General features: G+C 39.0%; 1 protein-coding gene across 1 annotated transcript in view; it reads left to right on the plus strand.

Annotated features, from left to right (window-relative positions):
- LOC311287956 (globoside alpha-1,3-N-acetylgalactosaminyltransferase 1-like) overlaps positions 1-16994 on the plus strand; it is a 59160-nt gene that overhangs the window by 20310 nt on the left and 21856 nt on the right. Inside the window, exons 4-5 of the mRNA XM_084405083.1 lie at positions 1938-1964; positions 5852-5899. Coding sequence (XP_084261209.1) covers positions 1938-1964; positions 5852-5899 — 75 coding nt within the window. The remainder of the gene's footprint in view (positions 1-1937; positions 1965-5851; positions 5900-16994) is intronic.

Consider the following 16994-nt stretch of genomic DNA (forward strand, 5'->3'; position numbering starts at 1 on the left):
ATAGATACAAAACATCAAATGCTCTGGAATAAAGAGAGAAGATGCAATACTTTGACATTATAAAATACATGATCTGATCTGGGTTACAGAATCGCCCAGAGTCTCTCGTTGCATTTCATTATATAGACAGAAAGTTCTTTCACATGGAAACATATGCTAACAATGGTAATTTGCACTGATCACCATCCCAGACTTACTGGGGACAGAATTTGCATTGAGTTTAAACCTTTGAGAATAGGATGTCATTTGCCTGGAAGACACACCCTCCTCTGTGTGCGGATTATCTCTAAACTCTTAAATACTTTATTACCTTTCAAATGATACCAAACATGTATAATACTGTATGATAATTGTTCATATTAAACCATATAGATTTTTGGGTGAATTCAGGTAGGGATGGGTGAAGGGAATGATGTGTATATTGGGTAGGGCTGGGTAAAAAAATATTGATTTCTCGATTTTAATCGATTGTCATTTTTGCGAAACGATATCGATTCTTAAATCCCAAGAATCGATTAGTCATCCTGTTTTCAGTTGATGAATGAATGGAACATTGTTGCGTGCATGCCATCCAATAAATCGCAATAATCTTTGTGCTTTGTTATTATTGATATGAAACAAAGTGTCAGATTTCAAATTATGTCCATTTTCTTACGAAATTCAAAAACATAATTACCGTTTTTGGCGCTGTGGCGTGAGATCGCTCTGGCCCAGCTCAGCTTAAGAGAAGCAGCAGTGCGGAGCGGACATGACCTTCTCTTCCGCCTTAATAATACCAGTTACAGCGCGAAATAAACATGAACGAGCATCTGAAAGTGTGTTAACAGATAGAGTACAACTTATCGAAGTCCGTATCATGTCACATGGAATTGCTCAATCAGTGTTTCAACCGAAAGACGTTAGTAAACAATGTCATGTAACGTCACATTTACCTCAGAAAAAACATATCCAGTGAACATAAACTCGTTAGTCAGCTAGAAAAATTAACTCTAGAGAGTAGCATTTTGTTAAATATATGCACCATATTACATATTCATTATAATTTTTAATGTTCTTCAATATTTAATGCATGTTTGAATAAATCTGGAAAGTTTTTATGACAGCCACTATTTAAATTTTTATATAATTTCATATAACTTTATTATTATAAAAATAAATAAAAGTTTATTTTAAGTGTTTGTATACAAATCAGTTAATTTTTATCTTCAATATTATAGTAGGCTAATGAAGCCTACAGGCTACAACTGACTCCCATAGTTTACATTAATAATTAAGAGATTTGTTTTCCTTGAGAAAATTTGCAATGTATTGTACCTAATATCCAAAATAATCAATATTGAATCGAATCGAATCGTAATCGAAATCGAATCGAATTGCAAGCTTGTGAATCAAAATCTAATCGAATTGTGAAATTTGTGTCAATACCCAGCCCTAATATTGGGAGGTGGTCAACTCAAGTGTGATCGTGTCTCGAATGGGGACGGTAATATAGCAAGAGAGTTCAAATGTTATTTTCCTTTGTTTTCTCAGAGAATAGCCAGCAGAATCTGCTGTTCTTACTCATTAAATCTACACGCCACTCTCCCACTTTACCTGATCGTGTTCTTTTAAAATTTTCTCTGACCAAACCAGATGGTAGGAAGATTTTGATATAAAAAAGTTTTTTTTCTCCATAATAATCGCATTAAATTAGCTGGTTAAATAGACAGCTCTATGCACACGCAAATCGACTCTCTCCTGTCGCAGATGTGTAGTAGGCCTACGTTACTTTCTGAAGTCTTGATTGCAAGTCATTTCGTTTATGAATTTGTTGTTTTGTTTTCGGAATTGTGTTTTGTTTTGCACAAACTCACCCACCGTAATCCCTTTTTTCTGAATTAGGGGAATGTATTGTGACCATGCAGTATTTCAGCATTATAACCATATATATGTTTCAGATATAAAGAGCAAAGTTCCTGCCTTAAGTAAGTACTGCCACTCTTAATGCACTCACTGAAACACGCTCAAATCACACACTTACACATACAAAAGTGCATTTAGAACCATACATTTATGCACATGGCCTACACTATAGGCCTAGTGCAAGTTCAAACTTACTGTCAGCATGGCCAAGTGATTAAAAAAAAACTTCATTTTATACTACGTATTTTATCTCTGCTTCTTTCCTGTTATTGGACACTTTTGCTTGATTACTCTAATGACCAGTAAGGCATTACAGTAATCTAGCCTTGGGGGTCATGAATGCATGAATTAACTTTTCTGCATTTGACACTGAGAGTATAGAGATATTTTTGAGATGGAAAATGCGGTCTTACAAATTTTGCATCATCAACATAACAGTGAAAACTAACTCCATGCTTCCTAATGATATCTTCAAAAAATTGCATGTATAAGCAACGGTTTTAGAACTAAGCTTTGCAGTACTCAATACCAAACTTGAGATCGAGTAATAATAATAATAATACTTTTTATTTATATAGCGCCTTTTGAGAACCGAAGGACACTTTACATAATAGTGACAGTTACAAATATACAATCAGGATATAACAACATGAAACAGGATATAACAACAGGCAGACAGACAGTTATCATGTTACAAATAAAATAAAGCCAAAGTATACAATTGGTTAACAGAGCATAGTGTAAATAAATGAGTTTTGAGATCAGTTTAAAGGTCTGGAGGGAGGACACAGCGCAGAGGTGTTGTGGGAGTTTGTTCCAAAGCTTAGGAGCTGAAATGCTGAATGCCCTACCGAAACCGATGAGTAACAGCAGGCTTAGCAAAGAGGATGAGAGGAAAGGTGGAAAAATCATAGATTTACATTTTATGTGGACCAAGTGGTATGCATATTAAGACACCAGGGGTCTCATTTATAAAACTGTGCGTAGGAACCTTACTAAAAGTGTACGTGCGCCCGAAAGCCAAAAATGGCGTACGCAAAAAAATATTCGGATTTATAAAACCGTTCGTACGCCAGAACCTGCGCAGAATTCACTTTATAAATCCCAGTCAGCGGAAGATTGTGCGCACATGCGTCTCCTCCCCGAAATAACCATATATGGAGCTTACAACGCCTAGTTTTACTATGTTTTTCCTCATCTGCATATCATTTGCATATGATTCATCCACGTGATAACGTTTAACGGTACAAGACACATTACATTCATAAAAATCATGTAGTTGCCTATCCTTGCCTTGTTTTTGAATACATAAATCAAATAGTGTAAAATACATTTCAGAGAAAGTTTTTCTCAATCTTTTCCACTTGCCGAATTGTATTTTTAATTGATTTATATTTTTAATGGAAACAGATAGGCCTTGGGCATTATTTGCACGAAACTATTTTCTCAGACAGTCTGGTATTATCATGATAAGCAATTATCTCTGTGGTTTAAACATTAAAACACAGCATGCCAGAGGAAAAGTGTTCAAAAACACTGCATCCACAACAAATATTTCTATTGACTGAATTTGAATATAAAAATGTTGTAACTTCTCAGTAATGATTTCATGTTTAAGTGCTTAACTCCATTAATTTGAATGGCATATTTAATCTAAATGTTTATGTCAGAAGTAAAACATAGTTTAAATCAATATTTTATTTATTTAAACTGTTATTTGCGTCAGTTTCACTAAACGGCCCAACGCGCTCGCCGGCACGGACATTTAAGAAGGGATGGATATTTGCTTCAAGTGACAGGCTTGGTGAGTGAAATTATATTTGTATTATCTTTCTGTATATGTTAAATTTTCTTTAGATTTTCTGTCTAAAAGTGACCAAAAAGACACTTAAAGGTGCAGTGTGTGATTTTTAGCGGCATCTAGTGGTGAGATTTGCGAATTGCAATCGGTCAATAATTCGCGGCCTTTCCTTGAAATTTCAAACTCGAATGAGAGGCTACGGTGGCCGACGTAGGAAGCCGCGTCTTTTCCTGCTGCTTCTCATTCAAGTTAGTGATGAAACGCGCTCTGTAGCGCTGTCTGTTCGCTGTCGGCTACGGTAGAAACATGACGTCACGATATGGCGACCTTCATAGAAGGGGTGGCCGCGGTTATGTACATATAAATGACTCATTCTAAGGTAATAAAAACATAACGGTTCATTAAGTAAGGTCTTTATACACCACTGAAAACATAGTTATGGATCTTATATTGCATTTCTGTCAATAGATCCTCAGAAATATCACACATTGCACCTTTAACTCCAGCTCACCATCGGTGTCGCCAATTCCCTTTGTCTCCAGAATGTGCGTACGCACGGCTCAAAGTTTGCTTAAAGGTGCGCACATTCTCCCATCAAGTTTGTTTTTTATAGATCACAACCTTTGCGTGGGAACTGGCGTACGTACGTTTCCAGCCCCGTTTTGTGCGTACGCACACTTTATAAATGAGACCCCTGATCTTTAAAAATTGTTCACAAACAGTGGCAACAAATGTTTTAGAATTATACAAAATAAAAAAAGGTTAAAATTAAATAGTAGTGGACATTGATAACCTGCATTCTTTCCTGGTCCAAGATCTTATTTTTAAATGTTATTTAAAAAAGACGGAAATCATGCTTGACTTGGAATTTAAACATTTAGAATCATTTAGAATCGACTTATGTCTAAAGTTGTATTCAACACTATTCCATTTATATTCCTCAGACGTAAACCCAAGAATAGTTTATTTGTAATATTTTCTTTTTTTTATGCTAAAACAATTAATATAAACAAATATAGCTAAGTAGCAGTTTTAATTGTATATATTGTTATATAGTGTATTATATTAGAACGAAAAAGTAAAACTCTCTAAACATACAAATACACATGTACACGCACATGTGTATATCTTAAATATTGTTTGATTATGTTATTTGCAGTGTTGGGCAAGATACTCGGAAAATGTAGTGAGCTAAGCTAGCAGTTACCCTACAGTAAATGTAGCTTCTGAAGCTACCTGGGAAATGTAGCAAGCTAAGCTACAGCAATATGGCAAAAGTAGTTTACTGCATCTAAACTATTTTGTAAAATTTCATTTTTATATTGAACCAACTTCATTCCAAGTCAACGCTATTTAGATAGGCAGGTATAATTTCTCAGTCCAGTTTTTTATTCAACAACTGTTCCAAACCAATTTGGCAACAAATGACAACAACAAAAAAAACATAACTATATAAAAATGACATTTTTAGGGCACTATGAAATATGTTTTTTTAACCAAATTATGTTTTTTTTTTTATTTTTTTTATTCCATTTAAATGGTTTAATTTAATTGTAAAAAACAATGGTTTAAAATGTAATGATTTAAGCAAAGCTTTCTTCAAAGGTTAAACTAAACTTTTATTTTTACGGGTTGCCGTGTAGACCTTTGAGTCTCTCTGTGTTTTTATGATATGACAATAGTTTTTCTCAAATCAAGCTAAAATGCTCCTGAAGTGACTCTCAAAGCAGCTGTGTAGATGAAGTTCATGCATTCATGTCCATATACAGTAGGCTGAAAACATCGTGAGCATATATATGTGTGTACATGTATGTGTATATACTGTATATGCGTACCTCACTGAGAAATGTAGTTAAACTAGTAGCGTCACTTGTAGAGACGCCACTGCCCAACACTGGTTATTTGGACCATTAGAGGTTTACCACTCCCCACACTTATTAAGGTAGGTTACATGTTAGTTGTAATGTGTTAGTAGCTCCATCACACCTGTTCTTCTACCTGGCAAATGCATGCATTATTGCAATTGCTAATGATGTATACTGTGCAGTAAGCCTGCACATGCATCCACATGCTAATAAAAACACACAAACACAACAAAAGTTATATTACAGAACACAAAAATTCACTGCTGTATCTCCTATTTCTTAGACAAGAAAAAGAGCACCAGGAAAATTATCCGTTGCAATCACCACATGGGTGAGTACAAAACTTCCTTCAACAGTTTTGCTCTAATTTATTATTACTTGTGTACCACCAGCATCCTCCAACACAACACTTATGCTACTGGACCAGTTCTAGGTTCTAATGGAGTGGGGTAGAAAGATATAAAACTTACGCTGGAGACCAGATGTTGAATACAGAAACATCTGGTAGTCAAGCATCAAGTAGTTGGAACATAAAAAAAAAAAAAAAAAAAAGGCAAAGCAAACACAATCACATCAAAACAAAGAACAATAAAACATTAATCAATATGAAGAATTTGAAACCGCACCTCAGTTTGAATTCACTTCAGGGTGTATTATACTTTTCAGTTCATGTAATAAAGTTCAGTTGGTGTGCAATAAAATTTTATTCCTTTGTCATAAAGTTCAGTTTGCGTGTATTAATGTTCAATTCCTTTGTAGTAAAGTTCAGTTCCTTTGTTGTAAAGCTCAGTTCCTTTGTAATATAGTTTTGATCGTGAGTAATGTAAAAAAAGAACAAAAAAATGTCAGATCCAATCTAGTTCAGGGACAACTGGGAAAAAGTCTTAAGTCTAAGTTCATCTTAGTTCTCTTGGCATGCACGTCTTCTCCACACGCACACAAACACACACACACACACACATCATGGAAGAACCTTTGTCCAACGTCATACAGTTTTAACTAACATAAAACCTGACCAAACAAATGTCATTCACCCAAAATTGTTCAGTTTAGGATGCAGACCAGATGGTTGAAATTTAAGCTTGACCAAATTATTGCGGAGACACAGTCAGGATTTGTCAAAGGTAGACATATTAGCAATAATATAAGACTTGTTTTAGATTTATTGGATTACTCTGAATTTGTACACTCTAAAGCCATTATTCTTTTCTTAGACTTTTATAAGGCCTTTGATACCATTGAGCATGAATTTCTTCTGCAATCTCTCAAACTGTTTGGTTTTGGGGATTCTTTTGTTAATGTAATTAAAATGTTTTATAAAGAAATTAGTAGTTCAGTCATAGTTAATCTGAACACCTCCCAAAGATTTGTTATAAAGCGTGGTGTCAGACAGGGTTGCCCAATTTCCCCCTTTTTATTTATTTTGGTTACTTAGCTATTATCACTGAGTATTATGCACAATCAGAACTTGAAAGGTATCTCCATTTTTGACAGGGAAATAAAAATCTCGCAGCTGGCTGATGACACCACTCTTTTTTTACATGATAAAAGTCAACTCTCCAGTGCTATTCAGATAGTTTGCTTCTGGGTTAAAGTTAAATATGTCGAAGTGTGAGATAATGTCGTTGCATAAATGCGATGACACGTTATTTGAGGGTATTCCAGTCAAAGACACAATAAAGTATTTAGGTAGACAGACAACAACTTAATTTTTCTAGTCGAATTAAGAAAACCCAAAATATTTTAAATCTTTGGCTACAAAGAGACCTAACTCTCTATGGTAGGGTTCTCTTGTCTAAAGCGGAAGGTCTCTCTCGCTTTGTGTATCCATCACTTTCTTTATATGTGAATGACTGCACTGCTAAAGGGTTTCAATAAACTTTTCCTTGACTTTATATGGAAAAACAGGTCTCATAAACTTAAAAAAGCAGTGATTTCCAATTGTAGAAGTGATGGGGGACTAGAAGTGCTACATTTTCACAACGTTATTAATGTGTTTAAAATCAATTGGATTAGAAGATGTCTAATAAATTCAAATTCTATATGGTTTTTCATTCCTAATTTCATCTTTAATAAAATTGGAGGCCTCCCTTTTATTTTAAAATGTAATTATATGTACAATAAACTCCCGGTTAAACTATCTAAATTTCATCAGCAAGCTCTTCTCGCATGGAAATTGTGTTACATCCACAATTTCTCACCACATAAAACTCTTTTGTGGAATAATATGAATATAACTATTAGAAACAAATCTCTTTTTTTTTTCTAATTGGTTTAATAGAGATTTAATTTATATCATTTCTTTATTTGACAGTTCTGGTAACATCTTGTCTTATGAACGCTTCATGACTATCCATGACTTCCCTATTCATTTTAAAGAATACAATACTGTGCTTAAAGCTATTCCTACAGGTCTAGTGCAACTGGTTAAGAGCCACTTATTATACAACCAAAATGATACGAAGGAGTCGGCTTTGTTATTGGATGGCATTAGCATTTATGATAAGAGATGCAATAATAAACATATTCGCCAGATTTTTCAAAAGAGAGATATAATTTGCCCTAGAGGCAGATCCCATTGGGCTGCCTTTATTGGCAATATTGAATGGAGAAGAGCGTGGTTGTTACCACATAAATATTTTATCCCCAACAAGACCAAAGAAGTCCACTTTAAAATATTACATAAGATATATCCTGTTAATGCAACGGTGTCCAAATATATTGATATTTCTAGTACTTGTTTGTTTTGTGGTGACGGAGATGAAACATTTATTTTATTCTTGCAAATTGGTTCAGAAATTTTGGTCTAGCGTATTTTCTCATTTAAATGAAACCCTCATTCATGCACACTCTTTTAATTTGAAAGATATTATTTGTTATTATACTGACTCCCACACATCCAAAGAATACATTTTTAACTTTTTTAGTTTATTTGGCAAATTTTTTATCCATAAACAGAAATTTATGGGCTCACTTCCTACTTTCTCTCATTTTTTGGTTGAAATAGACTCACTGCTTAAATCCTTTAGTTTAACTAGCTATAAAAAATGTGATAGATTCCTGAAACTATATGAACAATTATTTTGTAATGGCTCTGATATTCAGGATTAACCAGATTTTTGTCATATATTGTTTTATTTTATTTGTATTATTATTACTTTTTTTAAAAAAATTACACTTTTATTATTATTATTATCTTTTGTTAGTATTGTTTCCTTAAAGGTATAAGGTACTTAATTTGTAATTACTGTTGTAGTTTTGAGTTCTGTTTCTGTGTTTTCAGTGTTTCTGTGATCCGTTTTCCCCTGTCTTTTGTTGATTTTTGGTCTAGTCCTGTTTTCCGCGGTTACTGTCATTAGTTAATAATAATAATAATAATATGTTTATTTTCTATAGCGCCTTTCAAGAACCCAAGGTCGCTTCACAATGAAATACAAATAACAAACAAACAGCAAGCAAACAGATACAAAGGCCATCTGCTTATAACAGACAAACAATTAACATGAATCAAAGAAAAACATATTGTACTATTAATCAAAGCATACAATTACAACAAAGTAAGTAGCAGATAGGGCTGAGAAAGTGGAGAACAGAGAAAACAGTGTCGAGGATACTTATTTATTGGGCAAGCTTGAAGATATGAGTTTTAAGTTGTTTTTTGAAAGACCAGATGTTGTCGGCCGCACGAAGATTCAGGGGTAGCTTATTCCAAAGCTTTGGTCCAACAACACTAAAAGCCCTACCGCCCACCGTAGAGAGTCTGACCCGGGGTACCACGAGTAGATTTTCAGTGCTGGACCTAAGGACCCGAGTTGGAACATATGGCTGTACCAAATCAACAAGGTATTTGGGTGCCGGGCCATGTAAGGCTTTATACACTAGGACCAACAGTTTGAATTGGATGCGGTTTATGACAGGAAGCCAGTGCAGTTGGTGAAGGATAGGAGTGATATGGGCAGATTTTTTATTATATGTGAGGGCTCGTGCAGCAGAGTTTTGTACCATTTGAAGGCGGTGTATTGCATTGGTGGGCAGTCCACTGTATAATGAATTACAGAAGTCCAATCTGGAAGTGATGAAAGCGTGAATGACAGTTTCTGCATCTATAAAGGTAAGAGAGGGGCGAATACGAACAATATTCCGCAGGTGAAAGAAGCATGATTTGACAGTCTGACTAATGTGTGAGTGAAAGCAGAGCGTGGGGTCGAACAAAACTCCCAGATTCCGTACAGTTTTTGAAGGCCTAATCTCAATACCATCTATATCAATAAAAATGTCATGTCTGGGTGAGCTCTGTGATCTAGGGTTAATCAACAGGATTTCGGTTTTACCAGCATTAAGCTGTAGAAAGTTAGAGGACATCCATGTTTTAAGTTCGTGGAGGCAGGAGATAACTGAAGAGGGTGGAAATGATGAGTTGGGATTGATCGTGAAGTAAATTTGAATGTCATCAGCATAGCTATGAAAATTGAGGCCATGCTGTCTGATGATCTGGCCTAACGGTAGCAAGTAGATTAGAAATAGAAGCGGGCCAAGTACAGAGCCTTGGGGCACACCGTGAGAAACAGACACAGAGCGTGAGCGATTCTTACCTATCTTAACAAATTGTGGTCTATCACATAGATACGAGTTCAACCACTGAAGTGCCGCACCCGTGATGCCTATTGCAGACAATCGTGAGATAAGTGTAGAGTGGCACACAGTGTCAAATGCTGCACTGAGGTCAAGGAGAACCAGGATACTATGTGCACCAGAATCAGAAGCCAGAAGGAGATCATTTAGTACTTTTAGAAGAGCTGTTTCTGTTAGTTCATCTGTATCACCTGTTTCCTCGTTAGTCTCGTCAGCTGTGTCTTGTTTCCCTGATCTGTTCTCCTGTGTATTTAAGCCCTGAGTGTTTCAGTCTTCTGTGTCGGTCAATGTTTAATGTTAGGTAGTCTTGTTCTGAGCACACGCTCCCTGTTTTTGTGTATCTGTTATAATTGAGAATTAAAGCCTTGGAATTCTTCATCTTTGAGTTTGCCTCCTACTTCATCCACCCGGAAGCCTAACAATTACTTTGTATCCTTTGTCTTTTGTTTTACCTCTTCTATGTTCTCCTGAATGTATTAGTATATTTACATATGTTTCTTCAATAATAAAAAAAAAAGATATTCCAATTAATAAAGCCACATTTACTGACAAAAAAAAAAAAAAAAAAAAGGATGCAGACCAGATAAGTATTATTATTTCTTCCTCTTTAAAGATTTTAAATAGACTTTTACAAGTTACACTCAATCTGTCTGCCTCTTCTCCTCTTACTTTACAAATGATGCGCGTTATGCACACGTGCACTACCAGCCTGGTTTCATTGTTAAAACGTAGGTAATAATCCGTAATTTTCAAAGACATAAAACGTACTTTTTTGTACGTTTGGATAGATGCTGAAATTTATAATATGGACGTATCTGCAACATACGTAGCATTATTACGTTTTTACAGCTACAAAACGTTAACTATTTACGAATCTTTCTTTCGCTCTGGCGTAGGTCCGAGGCAGAAGTAGAAATCAGCCTTAAAAGTTATCTCTGACGGATCCGTGACCATCATGTTTTGGCCGAACCACATGCTGACGACGGACCAGATTAAAGGGGTCTTATGATGGTTCTAAAAATAACATTATTTTGTGTATTTGGTTTAATTTAATGTGTTCACGCGGTTTTAGGTTAAAAAAAGTCATTATTTTACACATGCTGTACATTATTGTTGCTCCTCTATGCCTAGCCTTTCTGAAACGTGTAGATTTTTACAAAGCCTTACTAACTAACTTACTAAGCTTACTAACTTTTATAAAGAATTAAATGGCTCAGAATTAAATATTAGCTCAGTATTATAAGGCTGATCTGAACAACAAAAGATTTTAAAAAAGTAATTACTTAACGAGTTAGTTCACCAAAAAATATAAAAATCAGCCATCAATTTCTCCCAACATATTATCAAATGATACCAGGGTGAGTAAATGATGAATTTTTTTTTTTTGGTGATATAAAAATGTATAGTATATATTTGTACCAAAATGATCCCATAAAATGCGTACCTCAGAAATCATTTCACACATTAAAAGGTTGATATGTTCAAGCTTTTTGTCCTTCTTTTGCTTAAATTATGTAATACACAAAAAATATAAAATATTATAAGTATTTATTGAACTTACTGTAGCTACAAACCAAAACATAGTTGTTAGAGTCAGCCAGCTTCCACTGTTCTGGGTACTCAACAGTCCTTTTTCCCAAGTCCCAAGTATTTCGGAATGCATTGCTTTTGTACAAAAGAAAAAAAGAAATTAAGAAATGTACATTAGTAAATAAAGATGACAATTTTGTCATTTACAATGCACAAAAAACCATAGTATAACCAGGTCCATCTCAGAAATTGACTTGTATTTGCCAGTGGGGTCGTACACTCGAATATGATTCATCAAACCATCCAAGACCTTTACAAAACAAACAGAAACCGCTTTAACCACAAAGAGTAACAACTGTTGACCAAATTTTTTTTATTTTTTTTTCACACATACCCACAAAATAAAGTGGTTTCCTTTTTCAGGGCTCTGTCCACCAACAATTCTTGGAATAAGGACCATGTCATTCTCATCAAGGTCCTTAAATATATATTTTTTTAAGTAAATAATTGGTGCTGCAAATGTGTCCCCTGCCCCTGAGATTTATTTTATAGATTTTCATTTACCTTCAGACAAGAAATGTGACTGTCATCCACATGTTTCTTGTTAGTGAAGGATCGCCACCAGAGAATGTGTGCACCTGTAAAGCAGTTCCACCATGTGCTTTACAGAGCTGTGCAATCCTTGTGTCAAGAATCTAAAAGAAATAGTAAATTACAATAAAATGTTGTTGAATAATATAAGAAGTACATATAGGAGGTTCGTGGACAAACGGCCATACAAATAAGCTGCCATTGGACGCATAATGACTCGGAGGGATCGTAGGGTGAATTGGGATGACAGATGCCTCTTATTTAATGGACATTCAGGCCTTTTGCGATTACCCTCGCGGGCTCCCCCGAGTCCGTAGCACTAAGTTTCATCCTAAAATTCCACTGTCTCTCTAGACTAGAGCCTTCCAGAGCTGAGAAATGGAGATCCCACGTAGCATTTATTCCATTGTACAAAATAGTGTCTTCATGGACAGTGGAATTTTGGGATGAAACTTGGTGCTACAGACTCAGGGGAGCCCACGAGGGTGATCGCAAAAGGCCTGAATGATCAGTAAATATAATATATAATATATAAAAATATATATTTTCCTAACAGGTAGGAAATATACAGAAATTGATCAAACACTATGCACTACATAATTTATCGATGTGTCGACTGATTGGGATCACGCTTAGGGAGCTATTAAACGCTTAGAGAGCCTTTCATCTTCAAGTACTGTTAAAACGAGCCAATGCACATTGGCGTTTGAGATTTGCCTCTCACACTTCGCCCCACGACGTGGGTATAAATACGGAAGTGGATGCACGCACCAGTTGTCTTTCGCTTCGGAGCCGATTGGTCTTCATGTCGATGTCTTTGAAGAGTGTTGTTATATTACAACGAGCGACTGTGTCGGTGCTTCTTCAGGAAGTCTCTCCCGGTGCTGGTGGTTCTACAGTGCGAGTGCAGCGGTGGTCGCAAACTTTCTGAGCTCGCTCTCAACTGCTGTTTTAACAGCATCACATTTCTGTGTTTGTTTGTCTGATGGCCGGCATTTCCCAAAAGAGCAACACGAGTGCGTTTGCGTCTTTTTCAAGATGTCATTCCACCCGTGCGTTTCTGGATGCGATCGTTCCCTGTCCCCCTCTGACAGTCACATTAGTTGCATCACATGTTTGGGACTACAGCATGCTGAAGCAGCTTTTGTGGATAGTTTATGTTCTCATTGAGGTCAAAACTCGCCTTCGTCCGTGAAGGTGGAGTCCCCATTACCACGCCCCACCCTAGGGGGATGGGTGATCAGAGGATCATAGTGATGGCTTCCCCGCCCAGTAACCAATCCCTGTGGGCCCCTCACTCCTCTATCACACCACAGCCGATGGATCCCCCCTTGGAGCGTGCTGGTCCCTCTGTAATGGACCGACCAGCTGTTTCATTCAGGGCACCTCCAGAGGACAGCATGCCAATTGCAGCATCTGAGGGTGAGCTGAGCTCTGGAGATGGTTTCTCAGGGCGGGCCGCGCTGGTTCTCAGCCCGCCGCCCCAGTGCCTTTTCTTTGCTGAAGTGCATGGAGAGCTTACCAGGTCGTGGACGGCACCTTTCTCTGCCAGAGACTGCCTGAGTAGCTCCTCCCTCCTCACTACCTTTGACGGAGAAGCAGTGAAGGGTTACAAGGCTATCCCTCCAGTGGAGCGGCCTGTCGCGGCACACCTGTGTCCGGCGGCCGCTGCCTCTTGGACGGGGGATCCTCGTCTCCCCTCTCATGCCTGTGAGTTCTCGTCCGTTCTTAGGGGCAGAGCTTACAAAGCCTGTGGGCGCTTCCTCTTTGCATGCCATGACGTTGCTACAGGTCTATCAGGCCAAGGCACTCATGGACATGCACGAGGGTAGCCTAGACCGTGCGCTCATGAGTAAGCTCCGCACTGCAACTGACTTGGCTCTCCGGAGCACGAGCGTTGTGGCTTGCGCAATCGGTCTAGCGATGTCCACCCGGTGGTCCAGGAGCACCATCGTTGGCTCAGCCTGGTTGATATGGCGGATGCGGACAAGGTTCGGTTCCTGGACTCCCCAATTTCCCAGGTTGGGCTGTTCGACGACGCAGTGGAGAACTCCGCCCTGCCAAACCAGGTGGCAAGCGCAAGACCAAGCGTCCCTGATACAGGCCACCCAGGGTACAATCAGGTCACTTTTCCCTAAAGATTGGCCGGCCACAGGAGCATGGAAGGAGAAAAGAAAAGGTCTTGGAGAAAAGAAAGTACCAGTGGTACTTCACATGAATATGGTCTAGGTTCTGAGCTGAGCACCAGCCGGTGAACACTGACCACTTAAGGGCGTAGATACGTCTTGTGGACGGAGCTCTAGCCTCAGCAATAGTGTTTAGGACTCTCTCCGGGAGGTCGCTGGATACCCGTTGAGGGGCCATACATGGAGGACCCACAAGTCGGGATGGAGGTGCCTGTCCTGTTCGCCTGCGTGAGGAGGTCCTTCCTCAGCGGAATAGGCCAGGGAGCTGTCTCTAGCAGCTGCATCAGCTCGGGGAACCATGTCTGGGTCCACCAAAGAGGGGCTATTAAGAGGACTGCACACTTGTTCTCCCTGATCTGTTCCATGACCTGAGGGAGCATCGAGACCGGAGGGAATGCGTAAAGAGGCAGGTGCGTAAATTGAAACGGGCCTGTTGTTTGCAATCAGAACATCTCCATCCGCCTGAACTGAAGAAGCACGCAAGCTATTTTCAGGGATGGTCTGGGCACAGCGAGACCGGCCCACTTCTCTTTCTTTCTGCTGGATTAGGACGGCCTCCGAGGCTCCGGGTCCAGCGTAAATTTAGGCCGGGGACCCTGGTGCTTTGGAAAGGGGAAGTGGTTGGCTGGTTTAAAGCGCTGGCTGGTTTCAGTTGCTGGGCGGGGCTGAGAGACCTGAAGCCGAGCTGGAGCGCTTGGGAAGGAAGTGTTGCATGGCCTGTGAAGACTTCTGTGCTTCAGTGAAGCGCTCAGCAAAACCCTTTACCAATGGGCTGAAGAGACCAGAGGTGGAAACTGGGGAGTCCAGGAAAGCAGTTCTGTCTGCATCCTTAATCTCTGTGAGGTTAAGCCACAGGTGGCGCTCTAACGCCACCAGGTTGACCATGCTCCATCCAATGTCAGGTCGGTGGCGCTGCGCAGATCCTTGAAGGTCTAGTTTTCCAGTGCAGACTCGTCCAAGTAGCGGAGGAGTTTAGCCTGGAAAACTTGAAGGACCGCCATAGTGTGCAGGGCTGAAGCAGCTTGGACCAGCGGAAGCGTAAGCTCGGCCGGCGAGAGCTGAAGTCGTTATGCACGCCTTAGAAGGATGTGCCACATTAGACCTCCATCCAATGGCGGTGGGAGGGCAAAGATGTGCAGCCACCGCTTCCTCCAGAGGGGGAAGTTTCTCATACCCCTTTTCCTCTGCGGCATCAATTGTTGAGAGCGTCGCTGAGGTTGAAGTACGCAGGCGGGCCGAGTAGGGCACCACAACTTTGTGAGCTCCTGGTGGACCTCGGGGAAAAATGGAGCTGGCCCCTGGTGAGGGGCCTGTTGGCGCCCCGACAGGAACCACTCATCGAGGCGGCTTCTAGCAGGCTCTTCCGGTGTAGACCAGTCAAGACCCAGCTCTTCGACGGCCCGGGTGAGGACGCAGAGAAGCTACAGGAAGCTGAGCAGGAGGCCGCTGGTCGCTGAGCTGCCGCTGCAGGGCTGTTCAACGGCGAGAGAGGCTTCTTGTCCAGAGAAGTCAGCAAAGAGATTGAAGGATGAAGATGAAGGAGATTAAATCTGATTCCTATGGCAAAATGGGCCGCTTATAGTCAGCAGCCACGCCCGCGAGAGGCAGGAAGCGCCCTGATAGGTTCGCTCGTCCTCACTGCTTCGCCATAGGTTTGTGCAGTTGCCGCAGCCCAGCCAATCAGCGCACTTAGACAGCCTGCACTGTGCTTGCTGTGCAACTGCACTGCGTTTTAATATAAAGGCTTCAATATTCTCGAGAAAAGAAGTTTTCCTATAGCGTATAGCTATGCAATACGAGTGAACCGTTTTCGAAAGGGAACTACACTTTCTACTTACACACATATTCTCATGAGATCACTTACGGATTTCTTAAAGGGGAAGCGTCATGACAACGGCATTTAGATGTTTGTGTTTCTATAAACTCTTGCTTAAATGTAATACATTGGAACTTATTCATACATGCATTATGACACATCATATTTATTATCAGTTTTTTTTTTGTGTGCAATATTATGAATTTCAGTGTTTATATTATATGTATATTCATATAAGCTGCATTTTTATGGTGGGTTACACTTGTGTGTTGGAAACAGGATTTTTTTCAGAGCCCAGGGAAAGCAATCCACTCAACTCACACATTTCTGTATTTTAAGTAATGGCAGTAACTGAACTTTTTTTTTTGCAGAAGTTATGTTATTGTGGCGGCTTCCGTTAAAAAAACGTTTTCAAACTGCAACAAACTGTTAGGATTTGAGGAAGTCATTGATCTAGATTGTCTTAACACTTTGTAAATTGACAAAGGAAAAGAAAGGGAATCTCTTTTAATTTTTCCTAAATTCTGTTTTTACTTTACCGAAATTCTGGTTTGCAATTGACTTTTATTTTAATTTTGTGCTAATTAAAAGTTAGATGTTAAGATCCAAGTTCATCCCACTGTAAGACACATCATCTACAACAGACGTTACAAAATGAGGAATGACAAGTT

The sequence above is a fragment of the Rutilus rutilus genome, assembly GCF_951802725.1.
Source record: "Rutilus rutilus genome assembly, chromosome: 3".
NCBI lineage: Eukaryota > Metazoa > Chordata > Actinopteri > Cypriniformes > Leuciscidae > Rutilus > Rutilus rutilus.